Below are 16026 nucleotides of genomic sequence, written 5' to 3' on the forward strand. Positions count from 1 at the left end.
TTGCCCCCAAAACAAAGAGACCCCCGTTCTTGGTCCATTCTGATGGACAGTGACCTGCTGTAGGGTTTCTGAGTCTCTGTCTTTCCAGGAGCAGACAGCCTCATCTTGCTCCTGCGGAGCGACTGGTGGGTTTGAACCTCGGTCCAGCACCTCACCCTCAGCACCACTCAGGCTCACCTTTCCTGTGTGCTGGAGTGCAGTTTCTCCTTCAGAGGTCTAGGGGCGACTCTGGTCAGCGCCTTGCCCCATTTTGTGTAATCAAGAGAGTCATCGTGTCTGCTGCCCTAGATCCTGGGGCCGAGATGCTGAACCTCGTCCTGGAAGCCGGAAACACTTGTTCATTGGCAGGAGGGGCCTAAGTCTTCCTGCTTAAAGCTGTGGTTCCCTTCTGGGTCCGCTGGGGACTATGGGTGTTGATGGGTGCTCCCCGAGGCATTAGCTTAATTGCTGGAAGCCCAGCAGAGACCAGGGGCTGTTAGGAAAAACAAATATAAAAATTGGGTGCTTGTGAAAGAGCCACCAAGCCACAGGGCTCGTAGCCCCTGTGGTCACGACCTGCAATGGTGATCTCACCTCTGTGAGGACAGGTCAGGAGAAGGGTTCCCAGCCATGAACTTTGGGTGAATTCATTTCTGAGGAGGTCTGTATTTGCTCCTTAGGGAAACTGTACTGTATTACATCGGAAAGAGAAGGACAGGCGTGCATATCCCGTGTGACCAAGGGGCTTCAGAAAATTCATTGGAAAATGGAATGAAAGGATAATGGAATTTTCTCATGACTCTCTTGACACCCCTGCCCACGCCCAACCCTACCATATTTGTAACATTTTGGCTTTTAGCATTTTAAAGGTGTCCCTAGCTTAAGACAGGTCTAGAGATGGGTGTCATCAGCTCCCCATAGCACAGTGGACCATGGGCAGTCAGTGACATATGGGGGAGACTTGGCTGGGGGAGGGTCTGAGCTGTGGAGCTGGAAAGGCTGCCTGTTGTGACCACCCCCCCACCATACCAGCTGCAGTGTGACGGGTGTCCAGGGTTCTCACTGACCCTTCATAGCCCATCTCGATGGCCTCCCCAGAAGTGGGCTCTGGGTGTTTTGTCTGTTCATCCCCTCATTGTGGAGCATGTCATAAATGCCAGGCAGTGTTTAAAGTGCAGGGGGTCACATGGCTTCGAGGAATTGAGGTGCTTGTGTGATGCCTAAACTCTCGTGGGGGCCCCATGGTGTCAGGAAGTACTGTTTTCTGGGGTGATAGAGAGGGAAATGGCATAGGGGGGTGGTCAGGGAACCTCTCATCAGGAGAGGGGGCTGGGTATTTCCTGGCAGGAACAGGGGCAGTTTTGTCTTGCTCTGTTGATGACCCCAGTTGCAGCCTCTCTGAGCGGGGCTCAAGCTCATTGTCAAGTTAGTGTGGTGGCTGTTGAACTGGCAGGGTGGAGGGTGGGGAGCGCAGGGTTGTTAATGATTCTCCCCGTGACCTGAAAGTTCAAAATGCCCCTCTCTGGAGAATGTTGCCAGAGGAAACCCTAAAGTATTTATTAATCTGACTCAACCGGGACCAATAGTTTCCCGAAAACAAATAGGGTATTGTGCCAACCCGGCTCTGGCCTCATGGGTGTCTGTAGGAGGCAATTAGGTGGCAAGGGTTGGTTTTAGTTATAAAATGCTGCCCTGTCTGCCTGCCTGCCTGTTCGTACATGTCTCCCAGCAGTCCCCACTGCAGGGAGCTAAATGCTGACGGAGAATTAAGGGTCCCAGCCTTTACCTGTCTTGGTAAGGGAGCCTCACAGCAGGGCAGGCACTACAAAGAACCCCTCTTTTTAGACACCCCCTCTCCCCCCAAAGACTTCTCCAATCCATATCCTCCAAGAGTCCACAAGTTGGATTTGATTAGTTTGAGTTGAATTAGGAAGATACTGGCTACTTAAATGTGCTCCTAAGGCTAGCCCCAAACCAAACTCACTGCCATCGAGCCTGGGCCGACTCATAGGACAGGGTAGAACTGCCCCTGTGAGTTTCCAAAACTGTCACTCTTTATGGGAGTAGGAAGCCCCGTCTTTGTCCGATGGGGCAGCTGGTGGTTTTGAACTGCTGATCTGGCAGATAGCAGTCCAAGGCATGACTACACCATCAGGGCTCCTCCTTCAGGATATGCTGGAACAATATTCTCTCCCTTCTTCCGGCTTCCTCCCCTCCTGGAGTAGAATGATATTTTTTTCTGAAATGGAGACAGCCTTTATGAATTTTAATGCAAATCACCAGGTATGAGGGGGCTTAAAAAAGTTTGTGGAACTGTTATAAGGGGAAAAACAACAAAATAAGATACAGCCTGTAATACCAAAAGGGACAGACTTTGGGATTTGCCAAAACTTGAGGGTAAGGAAGGGGGGAGGATGAACAGTGGGCTCCGCCAGTGGTTGGCCAGCTGTGCCTCCTGAGCCGTGTGTGCCTGTTTCAGTCCGTACATGTGACTCTGGGGTAAAAGCGAAAACGCTTTAAAGGGTATTGCTCACATCATGGTGACTTCATGTTTGTGAAAAGATATTTATGTTCTCACATGATTTCTAAATTGTTCTGAGGGACAGGATTGGCTGTTCTGGCACAAAAGTTTGCCAATCCTAGACTGTCGATGGGGTGTTGGCTGCTTGGCTGAGCGGGAGGTGGGGCTGAGTGGGAGGGAGGAGAGATATTGAGGAACAGGGAGGAATAAGGTGATGCAGGTTTGGTGAGTAGGTTAGACTGTGGAATACAAAGTTAACAATCTGAAATGGAAACCTCCACCTAAGTTATAATTTTTTTTAAAAATTGTGGGCAAGAGAATAGATTTTTTCTGTGAGTTTACAAAAATTGTTTTATTGACATATGCTTCACATATCATACAATTTAATTGTTCAATCATATAGATTTTTTTACTTTATTAGAAGCTCTTACAGATATTATGGAATCCATAGTTCAGTTAGTTAAAGCATGATTTTACAGTCATTGTCACGATCACTTTCAAAACATTTTCTTTCTTTCTGTACTCTTTGGTATCAGCTCCCTCTTTGATTGTATTAGAAGATTAGTGCAGTCATCACTACACTCAGTTTCAGTACATTTTCTCCTCTTACTCATTGTTGGTAGCGCCCTCTGTCCCCGTCCCCTCCTCTGCCAAACACCTAGGCAATTCTCATTCTAGGTGCTGTCTCTATAATCTACCTCCGCGAGCTTTCACGAAGCCCTCCTGCAGTTCAGCTTTAGCTAACTAACTAGTTGTGCACAGTGGGTTTCCAGGGCCCCTCTCATACGGGGAGCCAGTGGACAACCTGAGAAGCGACCCACTCACAAGGTGGGCATGCGTGAAGGGGGCTGGGGTTCATGTGGGGAGCCCGAACACTTGGGTGGGTAGTAGGGGCCATGCTGAGCCGCAGCATAAACCCTCATGGAGGGCTGTCAGATGGTCTGGGTGTTTTCTTTTTTTCAAGAGTTGCTAGAGATCTGACTGTGTGTGTGTACGTACATTTTCTGGTATTAAATTTTTGAATACGCTCAACCACTTTTAAGTGGGAAAAGAATAACAAATGCCCTGTGAGAGAGGTGGGTGACTTGCACAGGCTCCTGACTAGAGTCATGATGCTGTGGGTCATGGGCAGCCTGTGATGCCCGGGTCTGCACTGAGAGTGAGCTCTCAGGGTTAATGGCTGTGACAGTATAAGGCCTCCCTGGACTTTGAGGCGGCCCCTACTCCAACTCAAGACTCCTTGCACCAAGACGTGGGCTGGATTCAGGTGTCCCTCCAGACGGGCAGATCTGTTGCCTCTGTCGGGTACTCACCCGAAGGCATGGGGAACATTTGCTCCGTCCGCCCAGAATCCCAGGCCTAGTCGGATTTGGAGACAAGTGGGTTAAGGCCATGCTCCTCCAATGAGGTTTGTTGACCTCCAAAGCTGCTCGAAGTCCCAGCATCAGTGTGGTGCCTGTACTTAGAAGGTTGAGTTCCCAAAAAACATTTTTGAGGAGAAAATGAGGACATGTGGCTTCCAACGCCAGATTTGGGTGCATTTTAAGCCACAACTTGGAGGCATCACATCTTAGACACCACTTCTGTTGCTGGAGAGTTCTGAGGAACTCTAAGCGGAAGTAGGGGTGTGCTCAGTGGTCACAGGAAATAGTTGAACATGGTCTTTCTTCCCTGTGTTTCCCACCTGGCAGGTTGATCTCTCACAGAGTAAACGGGCCACCTGCTCATCCTAGCCTTCTGCAAGACTCCTGATCCCTCTGTGAGAATCCACGGCAATGGTTCTTTTCTTGGTGACGCAGCCAGAGAGCGCCTGGGGAAGGACCCGGGTGGACATTCTAGGCGGGAATGGCTGAAGGTGCCTTCCTGCCACTCCCCAAGTGATCCCAATGCCCTCTTCTGGCTATCCCATCAGCCCGACTACACAGCCCTCAAGTGGAAGCTAAGAGAAGGGCAGCTGGGGTCCAGAGCACCAGTACTGATGGGAGACCAAGAATGGTCTTAATCCCGGATTTGGGCCAGTGGATTTTGTTCTTACACACTCTGTCAGGCTGTGTCCCCACCATCTTAAACTGGCATCCCCGACCCCTGCCCTCACCCCACCCCACCCCGAGTGGGTTCTTGAGGAGTCATTTATCAGCCTGTGTTAGAAACCCAGCTTAAATGCTGTGGGTGATGTTGAGTCACCTTTCCCCCACAGGTCAGTACTGTGAAACCCAGCGCCAAGGCCCCGCCCGGAACCAGCCTTTTCCAGAGTGACCCACACAATTAGGTCCACATCCAAAGAACAGCAAATGCTAACTTGTTGCCGAGCCAAGAGGAGGGAGGTTAGGCACATCAATGTGGAGAGGTGGAAAAACCATAAGCCAGCCTGATTTGGAAGCCGTGACTTGGGAGGAGGGCATCAGATCTAAATTGTTGTGTTTAAGTTGGGCCCACTCTGTTGCTGAGAATTAATCGGCCACCTCACTGCCTACAGAGAGGAATAGTCACTCTTCCAGGTGTTTTTTTATCAGCTGAAATGTATTAAGCCTCCTTTATCATATGTCTCTATTAAAAACAGTGTGTCCGTGTAATTGACATGCATACACACTTAGCTGTTGGAAATGATGAAATTCTGTTTGAACGAAGTTCTAGGTAGTATCCCCCTTTGCACGTCAAGTGACACTTTCAGAAGTGGTTTTGGTCTCGCTCAGTGGTGTTACTTGACCGTGTTTGTTCAGTAAGCTGTGTAATGGGAAGGTGATTGAGGCAGTGCGTTTGCTCTGGGTTCCTATCAGGCCTGAGAGCTGTGGGGTTCTTTGCAGCCAGTTTGCACTCAGGTGCGTCATGTTGGAGACAGGCCAGGTTGCATGGGGCTTATGCTGTGGTGGGTGGGGGTGATTGCCTGCTCATGCCTGGGCCCCCTAGTGTTGTTCCCGCATGAAGCTAGGTGACAGGACATCGCACAGGGCCAGGGCTGGGCAGACATTTGGACCCAGCTTGTCTGAGAGAGGGACACATGAGCTCTCTGTGACTTGGCGCTTTCTCTCATGCTAGTGCTGTGGCATGTTCACGGGTCAGCGATTCAGAGGGCCCACGCGGGGTGAACGGCCAGCGGGACAACGTGTGTGAGACCATGGGGAGCAGCCTCTGGCCCTGGGTGCACTGGCTTGCACACCTCCTGTGCTGGGGCTGGCTTCTGTGAAGACCACGTCAGAGGTGAACAAAGTGATTTCTTCTGACACTGGAGAAAGCGATTGCAGAGCATGGAAGGGATCCTCAAGGGAGAAGGGCTGCTTTAGAAACACCAAGATAGGCTGTGAGGGAGCAAACCTCCTTGTCAACAGGCTCCGAGATAAGGATATAATAACCGATTTGTCAAACAGACCAACCCCCCCACCCCCCCACCCCCCGCAAGTTGAGATGGATGCGATGAACATGTAAATCCCTAATTGACATGTTGCATTTAGGAAAATGCTATTCAAGGTGTTCGTGTGACATGCAGACACATACAATGTGCGTTATTTTGTGGAAGATGGCAAACGCCATGGGAGAGGGCAGATTTCAGAAGGAATAAAAGCAATGTAAGGCAACAGTCCTTCCTGTAGGAATTGCTTATCTTACTTTATTCCAAGCTGTCTTTGAAGCACCTTAACATACTCAAAACAATGTGTAATTTTACAGCATAAATGATTTAGGATTTGGGAGCACGAAGAAGAATATGGGAGATTTGGCTATCGATAAGGCTTTCGCTACATCTGTGGAAAGAGATGATGGAGACACTTAATATCATTCATCAGTCTGAACAAGGCCCAGGGTCAGATGAGAGATCAATTGCTCATATGCAGGTTCAAGTTTGAAGGTGAAGAAAATAAAAACAAGGCCAGGAGAGCCAAAGTATTTCTTAATATATTTTTGAACATATTAAATATAAGCAGAATATATCAAATATGAGCTGAATATATCCCAATTGAAGTTAGAGATCATCTCAAGAATATATTTGATGGACTGAACACTGCTGATGGAGGATCAATGTAAAAAGCCCAAGGTCATTAAAAAGACAGGAAAGAAAGAAAAGGTCAAAGTAGATGTGAGAAGAGACTCTGAAACTTGCTCTCACATGTAGCATAGTTACATTGGAAGGAAGAAATACTGAAGTAGAAGAGTCAATCAGAAGATTTCAAAGGGCAGCTTGAGAAGACGGACTGAAGTATTACAATGAACTGTGCCGAGTCCTGGCGTTAGAAAGCCAACAGGGAAGAACACGCTTGCATTTCTCAAACGGAAAGAACAGAACAACAACAACAACAAAAACAAACCTCATCATGAGTTACAATAGTTAACAATTCTGTGGGCAAAATAGGGATCCCTGGTGCTGCTGGCAGGAAAGTGGGCGTTGGACGGCAGACACACCAGGCGCTCCCAGGAGAGAGAGCTGCCTATCTGCTCCCATAAACATGTACAGCCTCAGAAACCCGACAGTGTCAATATGAGTTAGAAATGACTCAATTGCAGTGTTGGGTTCTGTTGTTATTGTTTTGGCATATGGGCAAAATATTGGTTAGCACAGTATGAACATCAAAGATGATGGAGGGATCCAGAGGGCCGCTGTACTGAAAACAGTTGGGTGAGGAGGTAGCATTTGATCAAGAGCTGAGGGATGGTATTGAAGAAGTCCAAGCTACCCTGGAGGTATTGTGGGTAGGGCACGAGGGAAGACTCCAGGAATTCTTAGAATACCAGTTGACATATTTTTCTTTTCTTTTTAATCATTTTATTAGGGGCTGGTACAACTCTTAACACAATCCATCCATCCATCCATCCATTGTGTCAAGCACATTTGTACATTTGTTGCCATCATCATTCTCAAAACATTTGCTTTCTCCTTGAGCCTTTGGTATTAGCTCCTCATTAGCTCCCCTCCCTCCCTCATGAACCCTTGATAATTTACAAAATTTTTTTTTTATGTCTTACACTGATGTCTCGAGGGAAGACTCCAGGAATTCTTAGAATACCAGTTGACATATTTTTCTTTTTTTTTAATCATTTTATTAGGGGCTGGTACAACTCTTAACACAATCCATCCACCCATCCATTGTGTCAAGCACATTTGTACATTTGTTGCCATCATCATTCTCAAAACATTTGCTTTCTCCTTGAGCCTTTGGTATTAGCTCCTCATTAGCTCCCCTCCCTCCCTCATGAACCCTTGATAATTTATAAGTTATTATTTTTTTCATGTCTTACTTACACTGATGTCTCCCTTCACCCACTTTTCTGTTGTCCATCTCCCTGGGAGGGGGTTATATGTAGATCATTGTGATCGGTTTCCCCTTTCTCCCCACCTGCCTTCCCCTTCCCCTCCTGTTATTGCTGCTCTCATTATTGGTTTTGTGGGGTTTATCTGTCCTGGAATCCCTCTTATCTGTACCCGTGTACAAGCTCTAGTCTAGCCAGATTTGTAAGGTAGAATTGGGGGGAGGAAGCATTAAAGAACTAGAGGAAAGCTATATGTTTCATTGGTGCTATACTGCACCCTGACTGGCTTATCTCTTGCGTGTGACCCTTTTGTAAGGGGATGTCCAATGGTCTACAGATGGGCTTTGGGTCTCCACTCCACCCTCCCCCTCATTTACATGGATATGATTTTCTTGTTCTGAGTCTTTGATACCTGATCCCATCGACTCCTCATGATCACACAGGCTGTTGTACTTCTTCCATGTGGACTTTGTTGCTTCTGAGCTAGATGACTGCTTGTTTATCTTCAAGCCTTTAAGACCCCAGACTCTATATCTTTTGATAGCCAGGCACCATCAGCTTTCTTGACCACATTTGCTCATGCACCCATTTTGTCTTCAGCAATTGGGTTGGGAAGTTAAGCATCATGGAATGCCAGGTTATTAGAACAAAGTGTTCTTGCTTTGAGGGAGTACTTGAGTAGAGGCCCAATGTCCGTCTGCTACCTTACTACTTAACATACAAATATATGTACATAGATCTATTTCCCAATCGCTACATATAAATATATTTACATATGTACATGCCTGTATTTAGACCTCTGTAAATGTCCTATGCCTCCTAGTTCTTTCCTCCATTTCCTTTTACTTTCCTCTTGGGTTGACATATTTCAACAGATAGATGCACCACTGAAAGTGCTCACTCATCTTTGCCAAGAAATTTGGAAGATACACATAGATATCTGGCTGAATGATTAAAAGAGATCCATATTTGTGCCCATGTTGCCTATTCCAATGAAGGGTAATCCAGCAGAATTCAAAAAACGGTTGTAGCAGTATATTGATAGGGGACTGCCAGAAACTCAAGCTGCATGTAGAAGAGAGTGAAATGAAGGATACAGTTGCTAACGTCAGCTGGATCTTGGCTGAAAGCAGAGAACACCTTTCTATAGATATGCCGCATTTTTCTTATCCATTGAACACTTGTATTGTTGTCACTTTTGGCCACCATGGATATTTATATAATTGTCTTGATGTGGACATATTTTCACTTCTCGTTCATGGGTTCCTAGAAGTAGAATTGCTGGGTTGTATACTAAGTTTACGTTTATTTTTCAGAGCCTGCCACAGTTTTCCAAAGTGGCCGTACCATTTACATTTAGCAGTGTAGAAGGTTCCAGTTACTCTTAGCACTTGTTATTGTCTTTTTAGAAATAGCCAGTATAGTGGGTGTGTGCTGGTATGTCATGGTGGTTTTGCTTTGCACTTCCTGTAGAGATTTATAGCTGTGGAGACTAGAGAGAGGGCCATTATGTGTCAGAATCAACTTGATTGCAGTGGGTCTAATGACTAACGATATTGAGTATCATTTTTTCATTGCTTACTAACCATTAATATAACTTTTAAAATAAAATGTTTATCATTTCCTTTGTCCATTAAAAAAAAAAGAAATTTTGTTTTACTGTTAAATTGTTTCTTCCAGTCTTTGACCTGTCTTTCCATTTGGTTAGCGTCGTCGTCTGAGTCTTTAAGACATTTATCCTTTTGGCAAAGTGCACTTGATCAGTTTCTTCTCTTACAAAGTGTGCGTATGGTGGACGTCTATGAATACTTTCCCCAGCTTGCAGTCAGTAAGACTTTCCCCAGAAGTTTTAGAGGGATTTCAGCTTTTACTCTGAGGTCTCGGACCCGCTTTTGTGCATGCTATGAGACTTATTTTTTTGCTATGTGATTTAAGTTGCGTTTCATTTGTTCTTGGGAAAACTTGCTGACCAGGTTGCTTCTGGGTTAGCATCTGGAAACTTAGACTTCAGCAGATTTGCATCATTAAGCGGACATCAGTGAAGGGTGGTTCACTGTTTAAGGTGAGGCAGGGGTAGTTGTCACCTTTGATTTGGGAGGCCCACATTCAACTCTTGGGTAAGTCACTGCATGTCTATCCACTGCCCATTTGTGCCCTCCCCACCCCAATCATCCAGGTAAAAAAACCCTAAGGATCACAGTGGTTCTAGCCACAGCCAGTCATGGGGATGATGTAGGACCGGGTAGCAATTCATTTCAGTGTGCATGGCATCCCAAGGCGTCAGAGGCCAACCCAACAGCAGCTAAGAACAATGTTTATATCCAAACTTCTCAAACTGGAGTTGATGCTAAGCACCTGCTTTCTCTCTGGGAGTAGGGCGTTTTGAACCTTGCTAGGTAGAAGAGGCCTATGGGACCAGCACCTGGGGAAAATCCTTGTTACTTTTTGTGTTAGGCCAGGTTGACTAGAGAAACAAATCCAGTGACACTCATGCACGTGTAAGGAAGAGTTTTATATCAAGAAGTAATTATATATCAAGAAAGCATCCCAGCTCAGCCCTACATAAGTCCTTAAGTCCAATACTAGCCCAGAAGCCCCTCTTCAGACGCACGCCGACACATGCAATGATGCAGCATGCAGGAGGATCACAGGCTGCTGGGTGCAAAGTCGTGTGGATTCAATGGCAGTGGTTCTGGCAGCAGTTGGTTGGGGTCAGCCAGCAGGAAGGTGAAGGCTAAGAGAAGGGGAGGTTCCCAGGGACCTCCTTATGAGAAGGCCATGTCCACAGGGGGATCATCAGGCTGTGACCTGATGGACAGGTTGAATACCACCCCTACACTTTTATATCTTCAAAGTGACATGAAATTATGTACCTACCACATTAGTTTCTGGAGAATTTCCCTGGTGGACCACATTTTGCATGCATTGTTACTTGCATTAGGCTGATAACCACAGGGTCAGCTGTTCGAAACCACCAGCTGCACCTCGGGAGAAAGAAGAGCTTTCTATTGTAAAGAGTTACAGTCTTGGAAACCCACAGGGGCAGTTCTACCCGTCCTTTCGGGTCGCATTGAGTCAACTTCTACTCAGTAGCAGTGAGTGGATTTTTTGGTTGGTCACAGCTGTGCGCATCCTGAGTGACTCCGTGGGGAGGGGACCATGAGCAGCTCATGCCTGGTTTCTTCTGGTCTTCACCTCCGCTCCCTCGTCCTCTGCTGCTTGTGTTCTGTGCTCTTCCACTGAAAGCAGTCATGGTCATGCGTATGACTATATGGTGAGTCATCCTAGCAAATCGCTGGACCTGGGGGAGGTCGTGGGCACTCTGACCTCGGATGTATCGCTATCCAGTTGCTCCAGCACCATTGGTTGAAAAGACCAACCTTTCTCCATTGACTTCTCTCGATAGCTTGTTGAGAGCCAGTTGGCCATGAGTGTGAAGAGTTATTTGGGACTTGTCCTGTTCCATTGCCTGTCCCTGTGGCAGCTCCGCAGCATTTGAATTACTGGGCTTCGTAAGTTTGGAAATCAGACAGCCCGAGTCTTTCGAGTTTGTTCTTCGTTTCCAAAGTTGTTTTTGGTGGTTTTCTGTGCCCTTTGCGTTTCCAAGTAAACGTTGAGTCCTGCTTGTCAATTCCATTAGAAAGCTTCCTGGGGTTTTGGTTGGGACTGTGTTACTTCTTTTGGTCAATTGGGAAGGCTCGCCTTTGGACAATAGTGAGTCTTCCAGGCCGTGCACATGGAAGGTCTCTCTATTTAATCTCCAGGAATATTGTGCCATTACGGGACAAATATCTCTCATTTCTTTTGTTAAGTTTACTCCTAAGTGTTTTGTTCCTTTTGATGGTATTGTGAATGCAGTTGTTTTCTTAATTTCATTTTAAGATGCTGCCCGGCTAGTACGTAGAAATACAGTTGTTGCAGGGAGGGAGCACTAGCACTGATTGTGATTATGTGTATACAACTCATTCTAAAAGCAATTTAACTATGGAAATGTATGATCTATGAATACTATATCAAGAAAACCATTGAAAAACGAGAAAAGAAACCAGACTTGACCAATGGTTGCCATGGGTGACAGGAAAAGAGATCATTGAGCTTGTCACTGGTGGTGGAATACTCCTGACAAGGGTATCAGTAATGATTGTACAGCACGGACAGTGTAACCAATGGCACGGAATTAGGCAAGTAGTAACTGTGGAACTGGAGAATGCCTTGTTGCGTGTATTTTTGCCACAATCAGGGAAAAAATAATGACATAAATAACAATGAGTTCAAGGAAGAAGAAAATGTTCTAGTATTGAATGTGGCGACAATTGTACAACTTTTCTTGATGGTACTGAATTATTGAATCGTATGACATGTAGATAAAGTGCTAATAAAACCATTAAAAAAATAAATCCAGTTTTTTAACATAGTGATCCTATAACTTGTCGTCATGATGAATTTACTAGTTCTAGTCTTTGTGGATTTTATAAGCAGGATCATGCCATCATGTGGATTTGATTCTTATAGCTATGAACAAAGATAGTTTTGCTACTTCCTTTCCAATCTGGATACCTTTAATTCTCTTATTTGCCTGATTACCATTGGCTTGCACCTCCAGAACAGTACTGATTAGAAGTGGGAAAGATGAACATCCTTCTGGTTCCTGCTGCTGCGGAGAAAGCAGCCAATTCTGTATCACGTTACAATATAGATGGGCTCGCTATGAATGGGAGTCAACTCTTTGGCAGCGGGTTTGGATCATGGTGTGTAATAATTTTTATATGTTGCCATGTTCGGGTTGCTAATATGTTGTTGATGGTTTTTAGGAATATATTCACGAGGGATATTGGTCTTGTGTGTGTGTGTGTGTGTGTGTGTGTGTGAGAGAGAGAGAGAGATGTTTTTCTCTGGCTTGGGATTAAGGTAATATTAGCCTTATGGAGACAGCCCTGGAATAGTGGATTGCGTGTTGGGTTGCTAACCACAAGGTCAGCATTTTGAACACACCAACTGCTCTGAAGGAGAAAGATGAGGCTTTCTACTCCCATAAAGATTTCAAGTCTTAGAAACCCACCAGGACAGCTCCACTCTGTCCTGTAGAGTCACTATGCTCAAAAGCAGTGAGTTTGGAGTTTTTGAGCTTCTAGGAGTTCGGAAGTCTGTCTTTTCTGCTCCCATTCATTTCCTTCTAAGGGGATAGCTTACAGACTTTGGGGGTGATCAGAAGCAGTTCTCTTTCCTCTTCCCAAGGCTAATCTCTGCAGACTGTCTTAGGGTTCGTGCTTGTCAGCTCAGTGTTGGTGATTCAGAGACATCACGAGACCCCTGTTGCGGCCACATCTAGCACTCCCACAGTGGGGGGCGAGTGGGGGGGCGGGGGGTATGCTAACCTGGCCCAGTGAGGCTCAGCTGAGGGCGCCTCTCTCCCTTCTCTCAACAGGGCAGCCACAAACCAGAAGGTGCGGGAACAGGTGCGGCTGGAGCTGAGCTTTGTGAACTCCGACCTACAGATGCTCAAGGAAGAGCTCGAGGGGCTCAACATCTCAGTGGGCGTCTATCAGGGTGCAGAGTAAGTGGACAGCACTTCCTGTGGGAGGGGCAGGCCCATGGACAGGCTGAGTAGGAGGTAGGGGCCCCAGGCTGTAGCAGCGCCCACTCTGGAAGATGGGAATGACTAGGCTTGGGGGGTGCATGGGGTGCTAGGTTTAAAGGAATGAGACCTGTGGCATGTGGAGAAGTGCCTGGAGAGCTGAACAAAATGGCGCTTGTCCTGGTACGTCTTTGGACACGGCTTTATGGGAGAACTATGTGTTTGGGTCTAGGCCGAGTGGCGATTGTCATGAAGAGGCCCGGAAGCTCTTCTGTGGGTAGCTCTGAGAGCTGACCTGTCAGGTGGGGCCTGAATTTTCTTTCTTTCTCTCTCCCCCACCAATCTCCACCACTGCTTTCCTCTCCACTCTGCCTGACCGCTATATGCAGGGCCGGACTCTGGGGCCTTCTATTGATATAAGGCATAAAAGCTTTAACTCAGGATCTTCTCCGTCAGATTGTGGGACCTTTTGCGACTTCCTTCAGGAGGTGGTGTAACAGAAATGTAGCCTGCCAGATATTTGAGGAATGGACATTCTAATGCAAAGATTTTCCACAGGAGTGTTTGCGGGGAGCAGATATGTTCTGTTTTAAACAGCATTCTCTACTTTTCCACCTAGATTCTGTAACTCACTGCAGTAGCTACACAGAGCTCACAGACAGAACCCACCATTCCGGGGGCTGATAAGGGAAGTCGAAGGAGCCCTATTGGCATCCTGGCTATGCATTGGGCTACTAACTGCAAGGTCAGCAGTTCAAAACCACCAGGCACTTCTTAGGAGAAAGACAGGAATTTCTACTCCTGTAGAGTTTCAGTCTGGGAAACTCACAGAAAGCAGCTCTACCCTGTCTGTAGGGTTGCTGTGAGTCTCAATCAACTCAATGGCAGTGGGTTTGATTTTCTCGTATTAGGGAAGTTAATAGGTTATAACAAGTCAGGATCAGTAGACAGTATGGATACATTTATTGGTCCTCAGCCAGTAGCCAAATCTCTCTCCAGCACTCAGCCCCTTTGCCACGTGGTCCCTTGGCCTCCACTTCTTTGGACCAAGAAGCCTGCCTCTCATACTGGCTCACAGTCACCTAGACACAGGCCCCATGAAAAGGAGTCACCCCATAGTGTTAGCGCTGCTCTTCTGAGCCTCCACTGTCTCTGGTCTCCAGTCTTGGCCTCTGCCATTTCAGAAAGAAGTGGCATCTTCAATGTGCTCTTCCAGTGGTTGTGGGAATTCTCTTTGTCCAAGAAGGATCGTATACAGAGGAATGGCTTTCGTGGGGGTGTTTTTTAGTAGACCATACCCCATGGTAAGCAAAGGATGTGATTTGATTCATACCTTAATGTCCAGGATTTAATCCCACCTTAATCCTGTGCAAAGAACTCCCTCCAAAATGGGATTATAGCCACAGGCACAGAATCCAGACTTATAATACGTCACATGAGGGCCATGTTGATTGACTATTTCTCAATAGAATATTGAATATGGCCCTCAGAAAATCTCAGAATACCAAGGAAATTACCCACCCAAATGGTGAGCGACCTTGGAAAGAAATGTCCATCTTTATGAATAAATAACTTTGAGAAACTCCAATGGAGGATTTTTTGTATTTTCCTATGCAAGGAAACAAGACTTCTCCAAAGGTAAGGGAGCCCTAGGGCAAAGCCTGTCAAAAAAAAGTTCCTTGGATGAAGTAAAGGAAGACCTTTCACACACTTACACTTCCTCTCAGGAATGCTCTATTATGTTGCTCGTTGAGTGTGTTTCAGAGCCAGAGAAAAAAATGTAAGTATGTGAGATCTCTTTTCTTCTCCTTGTGACAACAGGTATTTTACACACACACACACACACACACACACACACACACACACACACACACACACAATTCTGTTTTTTTTTAAGGAAGTAACAGATTACAACTCAGGCTCAGGAATAATGTAGGATACATTTTTTGGGTCAGATCAGCCTATTCTGTCATGCCCATTGGCAAGCCTCCCTCTGGCCTTTGGGCCTCTTGGGCCCCTCAACCTGCCCCTGCGTTGCTCGAACACATGTTCCACTGCTCTTTCAGCCCACCAGTAAGTGCCCAGAGGCATCCCACTCTGATGGAAGGCCAGCTCAGCTCTCACACTGTGTGGGCCAGGAGCATCCTTCACCTCCGGCCGGCCGCAGTGCTTCGGTCCTGCTGCCACTGCTTCCTGCTGTCTCTGGTGCTACAGTTCTGTCTCCTGGGCCACGAGGCTCCAGGAGTCCCCAAGCCCAAAGGACTGATTCCATGTCAGTCTCTTTTGGCTCAGAGGCAGGCCCCCTCTTTCCCTTTGACTCCTATTGGGGTCCTGAATACATAATTAGAACAAGATCAGAATTCCCCCAGCTGCCTAGAATGTCAGCTCAGAGTCCCTTGAGGAGGCAAGGCAGAAGCTAGAGTTTCATCAGAAACAGGGTTGTCTATTTCTGGGGTTTCCCATGCAGGCATGCCGTTAAGAGCTCTGCGCGGTCACATCGTGGTTCCCTGGACCATGGAGGAAAGGAGAGAGAAGTGCAGGCTCACCCTCCACTCTGCCTTCTTTTTCTCTCAGAGCAGATTTGATCCTTCGCTGCCTCCGTCGGAGGTGAACAGCTCTGGTGCTGCAGTGGGTTACATGCTGGTCTGTTAGCCTTAAAGTCAGCAGTTCGGACCCACCAGTTGCTCTATGGGAGAAAGATGAGACTTTCAGC

The 16026-nt window shown here is 46.7% G+C and overlaps 1 protein-coding gene across 1 annotated transcript in view; it reads left to right on the forward strand.

Moving 5' to 3' along the window:
• The window catches only part of RHPN2 (rhophilin Rho GTPase binding protein 2), a 66828-nt gene that overhangs the window by 23254 nt on the left and 27548 nt on the right, over nucleotides 1-16026 (forward strand). Inside the window, exon 3 of the mRNA XM_004704718.2 lies at nucleotides 13164-13292. Coding sequence (XP_004704775.1) covers nucleotides 13164-13292 — 129 coding nt within the window. The remainder of the gene's footprint in view (nucleotides 1-13163; nucleotides 13293-16026) is intronic.

This window comes from Echinops telfairi, unplaced genomic scaffold, assembly GCF_000313985.2.
Source record: "Echinops telfairi isolate 266 unplaced genomic scaffold, ASM31398v2 ScPeMD7_2291;HRSCAF=2852, whole genome shotgun sequence".
In the NCBI taxonomy this organism is placed as follows: Eukaryota; Metazoa; Chordata; class Mammalia; order Afrosoricida; family Tenrecidae; genus Echinops; species Echinops telfairi.